Genomic DNA, 8,806 nt, shown 5'->3' on the forward strand with positions numbered 1-8,806 from the left:
TCCAGAGCCTCAGGGTGCACAGGAAGCCACAAAGACTTTGGGATGCTGAAATGGACCAGCAGCCTGGTGCCTGCGCCTGGGCTGCACAGGGCTGAGCTCCATCGGGATGATCTAACAAAGGCTGAATGGACATCCCATGGCCACTGGAGACTCCTATTCCAAGTTCTGAGAGCTACAAAATTCAGCTGTAACCAGCCGATTTTTTCATGTTAGCTTGAAATCCAGGAGAGGAATGGTAAACATGGAGAAGTGTTCTTCCAACCCTATGACAGCTGTGCCTGCACAGCACCTGTGGCCGTGGCAGGGTGGTAGGAACTGGATGATCTTTATGATACTTTGCAAGATAAAGTGCTCTGGCATTCTGTGATTCCCCAAGTGGAGAGCAAAACCGAGCCATAGAAGTCCCAGCTTTTCTCCGGCACCTCCTTTGTTCTTTGTTGCAAGCAAGTCCAGGATTCAGTTTCAGAGCTGACGCATGTGTCTTTAAGGTGCCTGCATGGAGGAGAGGGCGGGCAGCTGCAGCGCAGGGCTCGTGCCCCATCAGAGTCTCTCTCTCACCATGGCACCAATGCCTCTGCCTTGGGACGCCCGCCAGTGGAAGGCGAGTCTGCCCTCAAGTGCGACGATGCGTTGTTTTTCCTTGTCCTGGGCAGCTCCAGAGAGCCCGGCAATGCACTGTTTCTCGGCAGGACCGAGGTTTGTCGCGATTCCCGGGCGCTTTTACTTTCCACGCACCGGGGTAAGGCTGGCCACTTCTGCCGTCGGCATGAGGGACGAGACAAAGAGGGAAGGAATTGTCCACTCCGTCCGTACAGTCTGCTGGAAAGCTTTTATTGCCACGGGGATCTGTGGTGGAGAAACCGCGACTTGCTATCAGCGCTGCGTGGACAGAAAATGGCACTGGGACCGGGGAGGCGCAGGATTTTATAGGGCGTGTGACAAGGAGGGCAGAAGCCCTCCCGCACAATGGGGACCGGTGCCGTGGCGGCGACGCGGACCACGGCAACTAACGGGAACGCGGCAGGGGCGGACACGGGGCTCCGGGGCGAATGGGGTGACGGACACAGAACACTCCAGAGTGGACAGGGGAGTGGTTAGAGGACTGGCACGGTGAGCTCCAATGGCAAGAGACCTGGAGCGGACCAGCATGGGGGGGGAAACTCAGGGGGTGCGCGGGGGTCCACAGAACTGGCTAGCAAACACAGATCACAACCCCTAATCTGAACGCATCCCAGGATGCAATATTGAAGCACGGCCATGGAAGTCAGTCAGGGGCACAGGCAGCAGCTGAAGCTGTCAAGCTTTGCTGTGAGGCTGGCAAGTCAAGAGAAAGCCATTCTGGTGAACACTGCTGAAGCCTTTTGCCAAAGCATGGCAATTGTGCCCACGGTCTTCCCTGCGTCTGGCATCCTGGCTGGTGCGGGAGCTTCGTTGAGCAGGTGCCGTTGTTCAGGGTGCTGCTGTGCCTGAGAACCTCAGAGCCCTCAGCAATCCAGCCAGCAACACACGGGCAGGAGGACACGGATGGCGCTTCCTGCCTGGGACAGGCCTTGTGGCCATCTCCAGGCACCGCTCTTGCAGAGATCCCCACAGCTCCGGCCCTGCCCACCCGCTCTGTGGGCAGCACAAAGGCTTCAGAAGAACCCCCAAAGGCCAGGGGACTTCTGGCCATTTTCTCTGCAATACTGCACACCTGGGAAAATTGCTGAGCGCAAGCACCATTTTCCCACTCTTCCCCCTATGTCCTGGGCACCCTGGGCAGCAAAAGAAAGAGCCTGGGAGTCTGTCTATTATAATACAGCTTATATTTACATACTAAAGGAAAACACAACAAAGGAAAGAGCAATTTTGAAGGAAAAAAAATCCCTGCTGGCTCAGGAGGCCCCAGCAAAAACAGCCTGCTGCATCAGCCCTCCACAGAGCCCCAGCAGCCCAGCCAGCCGAGCCGCGACAGACGAGGCCGTGTCTTCCATGCCCTGCGCAGCTGATCTCGCAGCCTCTGGAACATTGGGATGGGAGCCTGCTCTGCTGCCTTGAGGATGCACAATGATTGAATTGCCAGGCTTCCAACGCTGACGCTGATGTCATTTGCCATTCCTTCAAGGGCTGAAAGAGAGAGGATCAGAGCCACGATCAGATCCTGGATCTGCGGGGAGCCGAGGAGAGCCCCCTGCCAGGGCCATTCCAGCCAGTTCTTGCCATGGTCAGGAGGGAGTAGGGACCAACAGGATCAGGCCGAAGCTGCGGGCCACGAATCCCCCATGTGTCCCTGAAATCTCTGTGTGCTCTGCCCAGGCCAGCCCTGCTCCGCACAGGGAGCAGAGCCCTCTGCAGCTGGGGCAGGGATGGCAGCTGCCCCCGCCAGCCCCCGCTGTCAGCCCGCTGCCCTCACTCACCCTCAGAGATCAGCTGGAGCTCTCCCTGCTGCCCCCTCAAGCTCCGCCCGGCCATCCCTGTGAACACAGAGCCTGTCACGGCCCAGCGGCACAGCTCCCTGCCAGCGGCGCTGCCAGCCCTGTGGCCACACGGCCTCGTGGCCCGGCAGGGCTCAGCCCGGGCCCTTGCCGCACGCTGCCGCCCAAGGGCACGGCTGCCGGAGGGCGGCAGCAGCCCCCTGGCCAGGCAGGGCTCCACAGCGCCGGGCCCGGATGGCGCTGCCGGGGCAGCAGGCGGGGCTGGGGCCGAGCTGCGGCGGGGCGGGGAGGGAGCCCGGGCTCCTGGCTCACCCATGAACCTGACGGCCGCCTCTCGCAGGGGCTCCTGTGGGCTCTGCAGGTAGGGCAGGGCCCGGCGCAGGTGCTCGGCCGCTCGGCTCCTGTCCTCTGCCAGCTGGAGAGAGCGGCAGCAGGGAAGGGTTGGCGCGGGCTCAGCCCCTGGCCCGGGCGCTCCCTGCGCCCTGCCCCGGCCTCCCCTGCCCGCACAGCCCTGAGGCCCGGCCAGCAGCCGCTGGCGCCGGGCTCTGGAGGGGGCAGAGGGCCGGCTGCTGCCCGGGGAGCCGCGGTGCCTCCCCGCAGCCCCGCCGGGCCGGGGCTCCATCGGCACCCGGCTGGGACCCAGGGGAGCCTGGAGAAGAGCCCGCGCGGCCTCTGGCTGCAGCAGCGGGCAGGGGCACAGCTGCCAGCCCACACACTGAGCACCGCGCCCAGGGGGATGCTCCAGGCTGAGCCTGGGGCTTCCAGGCCGTCCTTACCAGGGAGTTGGCGAAAATCCAGAGTTTCTCCTTCTTCACCAGTTTCTCGAGATCTCTCCTCTTCAGGAACTCAGCCACACAAATCAGCGTTTCCCGAGAAGCCTGGAGAGCAGCAGAGACACGGAGATGGCCCCACAGCCCAGGGCCCAGGACCCGTGTCCCTGTGCCAAGGCCTGGAGGAGGCTGCAGCCCGCCAGGCGCCAGGGCAGGAGGCAGCCGAGCCCCCTCCCAAGGGGACAGCAACAGCCCACGAGTCCTCACCTCTGCCACACGCTGATTCTCATTGTGGCAGTGGAAGAAGAGTGGCAGCAGGCTCTGGTGCACAGGCCTTTCCAAAGGCTTTTCTCCCTTTTCCAAAAACCCCATCATGTCTTGAAAGAGTTTTATGGAGAGCAGCTGTACCTGGCTATTTTCCTATATGAAGAAAACGAAAAAACACCTCCGCTTTGGCTCCTCCAGGCCTGCCTGGGCACAGGCCTGGAACTCCACAGGGCACCAAGTTTCCAGGCAGCACCCAGTGACTGTGGCTGGGGGCACAGAGCCTTACATGGTCAAAGAGTGGCAGGAGCGCCTTAGCCAGCTGCAGGGCAATGGGAGTTGAGATCAGAATGGATTTGTGCAAGAATATAAAGCTGAGTGTGATGAGTGTCAGCCCAGCTATCTCAGCATCACTGTCCCACAGTAGGTCCATGAGGCTTTCAGTCAGGCGCCACATTTTTTCAGCCTGTGTGGAACACAAGTTTTTGAAACACCACCCTGCTCATCAGGATCTGGAGGCCAAAGGCCTGTCCCGAGGCACTGGGGAAGCCGAAACGGGAGAGCTGGGAGCAGCTGCCCCAGCGCCTGAAGTGAAGGCCTAGTGACTGCGTTCCCAGCGCAGCTTCAGCCTCTGCCCCCTCTCACCATCGAGGGATCGTCAATGAGCTCGAGAAGGGCCCTGAGCGCCAGGCGACGCCTCTCCCTGCACTCGCTCTGCAGGTACCTTGATGAGACCTCCACAACACTGTCACCACATTCACTTGAATCTAGGCACTCGAGGACCTGAAAGGCACAGGGCAGTGACAGGGGACCGGCCGGCAGGAGCCCAGAACCGCACAGGGCTGGGCCCAGGCAGCAGCACAGGGCGTGGGCACCGTCCCAAGCAGCTGTGGCTACAAGACGGCAGGGAGCTGGGAGGCAGCTCAGCGAGGCAGCACTGGGCAACAGCCTCACCTCCACAAGGAAGGCCAGGGCAGGCAGATCCCAGCGTGGCTCCTGTGTGCTGAGCAGCCAGAGGAGGTGGAGTGCAATACTGGAACACAACTCAAGAGAAGCATGGCGCATCTCCCTAGGAGGGCAAAAAAGGGACCAGGCCCCTGAAGAAATCTCTCCCAGGACAGGCTCACAGTGGTCTGGTCTTTCACCAAGGGACCTGGGCCACTTAGGAGGTGTCTCCTTCTGTGCTCGCTCCTCTCCCAGCCTTTTCCAGTCTGCTTGGCCGTCCCTCGGTGACGAGGCCCTCTGGCCCACGACCACAGGGACTGTGTGGGGCACCCCAGGTGCAGAGCACAAATGTCAGAGGCAGCGGGGAGAAGGGGATCTCACCTGGCCAGCAGACCCACGGCATAGTGGTGGGTGTCAGCACAGAGCAGCGTGTCCCAGCCACACCTGCGTTCCATTGACACCACCACATCCTTGTACTGCTTTTGGCACAGCAGGGACTTCAGGGTCCGCACTGCAAACCTGTGTGCAGAGCAAAGCCCAGGTCACACTGGGAGCACTGGCTCTTGCCCTGGCAATGTGGCAGGGACAGAAGGATTGGGATGAAGCACCTGTTGGGGCTGGTGGCAAGGCCGTGTTGCTCCTGGCATCCCTTCCAGAAGGTAAGGACCTTCTTTGGCATCTGTTCAGTGCTGAAGAACACTTGGAAGAGCAGATGCACAAATAGGCGGGGGAGATACGCTGTCGCTATACGTGGGACACAGGGCTCCTGGAGGATCTTCCACATCACCACCGTTGCCTGCAAAGAACAAAGCCCAGTGCCGAGCTGTCCATGTGACAGGGCCCGAGCATGGCAGGGAGAGGCCCAGAGAGACACAGGGGGAGCAGCGGGACCGGCGGCCCTGCAGCTGCCCCTAGGCCAGGTTTCAGGGCAGCGCCTGAGGCAGGCAGATGCAGTGGGGGAAGGAGGAAGGAGAGCTGCTGGAGAGGCAGCCTTGGGGCCAGCAAAGGCCACTGGCAGAAACTCACAGCCAGGGCAAAGACACCCGTTTTGTCCCCATCAGAGGTGCATGTGCTGTGCTCTGGCCAGCTCCCCAGCACATCCAGGAGAATCAGCTGCACCACCTTCGCAGTCCTGGGTGAGCACATGATGGTCTTCCACATGGCCATGGCAGCTCTGTGGGGTTAGAGCTCTGTCTCAGGGGGTCTCAGGCACAGCACCCTGGCCTGGGCATGGCCCCTGAGGGGCAGCAAGGGAGCATGGCAGCAGGCTTGGGAGGCTGACATGCCAGGGCTGGGAAAGGGAGCAGCCAGAGGGCCCTGGACCTCTCTGTTGGTCAGACACCTGGGACAGGCTGTACAGGGCGATGGCCTGGGGGGAGCCCTGAGCCCTCTGGGCAGGTGAGCCCCATACCTGTCACAGGATGGGGCCACACGCAGGAGTGTCATTACTGCGTCATTTGGCTGCGCTTTGGTGAGATGCAGCAGGGTGTTATCCAGCCTGTGCTCAGCAGAATCATTGGCCGTGAGCCACTGGTGGATGAATCTCACCATGGCAGGCACCTGCAGAAGGCACAGGGCAATTTGGAAAGCTGCCAGAAGGAGCAACATTCCTAGTGTCCCCAGAGAAGTGCTTCCCTTCCCACCGCACTGCGATGGCCTCAAAGACTCACAGGGACCAACACTAATGGCTTGGGAAGCCATGTGACTCATGAGGGAATTGGAGCCTGGCCACAGGCTGCTTACTTGCTCTGCTCTGAAAACACCCCTCTCCACAAGCAAATCCAGCAGGGCAGCACTGGACTCATGTTTGAGGACCTCTGAGTATGCTTTGAGCCCAGCGCCCCTGGAGAGGGTCCCTTCCTGCCGAATGCTCCTGATGAATTTGCAAATGAGCTGTAGGAGAAGGGCAAGAAGCCAGGGATGTTGCATGGAGTGCTCCACACACGGTGCTGGGCTGAGCAGTGACAGCAGGCCCAGCCCAGGTGGGGATGGCTGCAGGTACCTGCGCTGCTCTGCGGAAGCGGCCACGGGTGGATTCCTGCTCTTGTTTGTGGTCCAGGGCTGCACCTGGCAAGGAGTGAGCACAGCCAGAGCTGAGGGGCTGCGGGAGAGGCCGGAGAACACAGCCCAGCCCTGCTCTCCCCAGGCAGGGACAGTCCCGGGGCGCCCCAGGGGATGGAGCACGGCCACTGAGGGGTGTCTGCCAGGACCCCTTCCATCGTGTCCCCAGGCTGATCCCCAGGGAATGGGATGGCTTGGGATGGGATGCAATGGGATGCACTGGGATGTGATGAAATGCAATGGGGGAGGATGCAATTGGATGTGATCGGATGGGACAAAGCTCGTTGTAGGCATCGACCCTGCGGCCCAGCTCTGCCACTCACCCTCCTGCGGTGGATGGAACGGCACCACCTTTTCGGTCTCCTGTGCTGGGGCAGCTCCAGGGCCTTCTTCCTCCTCCTCCACCCAGGCCAGCTTGGGCACTCTCGGGGGTCTCTTCTCCATGTCAGTCACTGGATTTTTGGGAAATTGCAGGAGAGATGCCTCAGAAAATCTCCACGTCAGCAAGTCCTGCAGTTGTGCCTGGAAGGCACCTTCCAGAGAGAAGCCTCAGGAAGGCTGCAGGACAGCAAGCCCTGCCCTCTGGTCTCAAGGGCTCCTGCCACAAGGACAGGAGACTCCTGTCAGGGATTGTGGTCTGGCCTCGAGGGCACTGGCGGCAGGGCTGGGAGATGCCTCAGAAAAGCTCCAGGGCACCAAGTCCCACCCTCTGCCCTCAAGGGCACCTGCAGAACAGAAGCCTCGGGAAGGCCACAGGTCACCAAGTGCTGTGCTGTGGCCTCGAGGTCAGCTGCAGGAACAACGCCTCAGAAAAGCTGCGGGTCGGACACGAACAAGTGAGCTGTGAGGGGGCTCCTCACGGCACTGCTCTGTCCCGTCCTGTCCCGTCGCCTGCTCTGAGCACTGTGGCGTGCTCTTGGCACCACCAGCTGCTGTGTCACCACGTGTCACAAAGGGCCCTTGGACACCCAATTCCATTGCAATTCCACGGTGACCGTGCGGCACCGTGTCACAAAGGGCCCTTGGAACCACTGTCACCTGCCCTGGGGCCGCCCGCAGCCCACCCAAAGTGGCCCAGGTTGGAAGGAATCCCCGACCCCAAGTGTCTGAGACAGCCCAACAGGATTTTGGGATGTGCCCCTGGGGACAGCAGCTCAGGGATGCCCTGGGAGGCTTCATTTGTGTAGAACACTTGCCCAGAGTTCCCTGCTTCCCCATGCAGATGAACACATATCTGTCATCTACCAGTTCATGCTTGTCATCTCCCCAAGCTCTAGAAAGTTCCTTGTTCTCGATAACCCCATTGGTTCCCTCCACAAACCACTCCTTCCCTTCTCCCTCATTGCTTTGGATTATGTCACCCCATCCCTGCTCATCCCTGAAGCCTTTTTCCCATTGGACAGTCTGTACCCTAAGCACTGCCATCCCTCCCCACTTCTATACCCTGACCCATCCTTCCCCATTTGCTCTTGGAGCTGTCTCCCTCTGCGTCTGGTTGTCTCCCTGCTCCTGTTCCTGCTTCCTTCCTCCTTCCACCTGTCCTCAATAAACCCACGTGGATTTCAGCAGCACGAGAGTCCTCCTGTCTTTTGCTGGGGCTACATTTCTCTATCGGGGCACCTGTTGATCAGGCAGCAGCGGGTCACCCTGCAGGACGCGGTCCGGGGCAGCCCGCACAGGATCTTTAGGAACGGCTCAGAGCATCAGCAAAGCCTGCCCTGCTCTGCGGGCTCAGGGCAGCACAAGGAGCCCCCAGGGCTGCCGACGCAGCCACGCTGGGAAGGGCACGGGGCCTTCCACGGAAGCTGCCACGGCCTCTTTGGGACAAGTCCCAGCTGGTGGCCGTCCTAAACCCGCGGCTGTGACAGGGACAAGGAACGTGTGGGCCAGGGCACGAACGCTGCTCTGAGCCCTGGGGCCCGGGGAGCGCTGACATCAGCAGGTGTGGCAGAGTCCCCGCCCAAGCAGCCCTGCCACCCCCCGAGCCCTGGCAGCGCTGGTGCCCGTCTCCTGCCCCAGAGACCGGTGCCCCTGGGGGGCTTCTGTGCCACAGGGAGCCAAAGCCCACGTGCATCAGGGGATGTGCTCCTCCCTGCAGGGGCTCTTGGCAGGAGCAGCTGGAGCAAATGCTGGCAACACTTGGTATCTATGAGATGATGTTGTTCCTTCCAGGAATGATTTTTTTCCATAGAAGGGATTAGCAGCAACACAAAAGCACCAACAGCTATTGATTTTCACAGGACAGAGGCACAGTCATGTCTCCCTGGACTTTTCTGCGCATTTTTAAAGCATGCTGGAACAGAAAAACAGCCAAGTTCAAAGTTTAATGCAGCACTGTTTGTGTGTCTAGCT

At 60.6% G+C, this 8,806-nt stretch overlaps 1 protein-coding gene across 2 annotated transcripts; it reads right to left on the bottom strand.

Moving 5' to 3' along the window:
* Positions 1–1,788: 1,788 nt before the first annotated feature.
* LOC128790422 (maestro heat-like repeat-containing protein family member 6) lies at positions 1,789–8,492 on the bottom strand. 2 transcript variants are annotated; one of them, XM_053947105.1, is made up of 16 exons: positions 8,075–8,492; positions 6,778–6,906; positions 6,396–6,460; positions 6,137–6,286; positions 5,805–5,953; positions 5,420–5,567; positions 5,002–5,189; positions 4,775–4,912; positions 4,403–4,517; positions 4,094–4,231; positions 3,738–3,914; positions 3,452–3,604; positions 3,191–3,292; positions 2,727–2,829; positions 2,397–2,453; positions 1,789–2,106 (listed from the first exon to the last, which is right to left on the bottom strand). In XM_053947105.1, the coding sequence occupies exons 2-16, from the start codon at positions 6,896–6,898 to the stop codon at positions 1,907–1,909; spliced, it is 2,004 nt and encodes a 667-aa protein (XP_053803080.1). In that variant the 5' UTR covers positions 6,899–6,906; positions 8,075–8,492; the 3' UTR covers positions 1,789–1,906. The 2 variants fall into 2 exon arrangements, with proteins under 2 accessions (XP_053803080.1, XP_053803079.1); XM_053947104.1 differs by lacking the exon at positions 8,075–8,492 and adding an exon at positions 7,180–7,356.
* Positions 8,493–8,806: the final 314 nt, after the last annotated feature.

The sequence above is a fragment of the Vidua chalybeata genome, chromosome 7 (genome assembly GCF_026979565.1).
Source record: "Vidua chalybeata isolate OUT-0048 chromosome 7, bVidCha1 merged haplotype, whole genome shotgun sequence".
In the NCBI taxonomy this organism is placed as follows: Eukaryota; Metazoa; Chordata; class Aves; order Passeriformes; family Viduidae; genus Vidua; species Vidua chalybeata.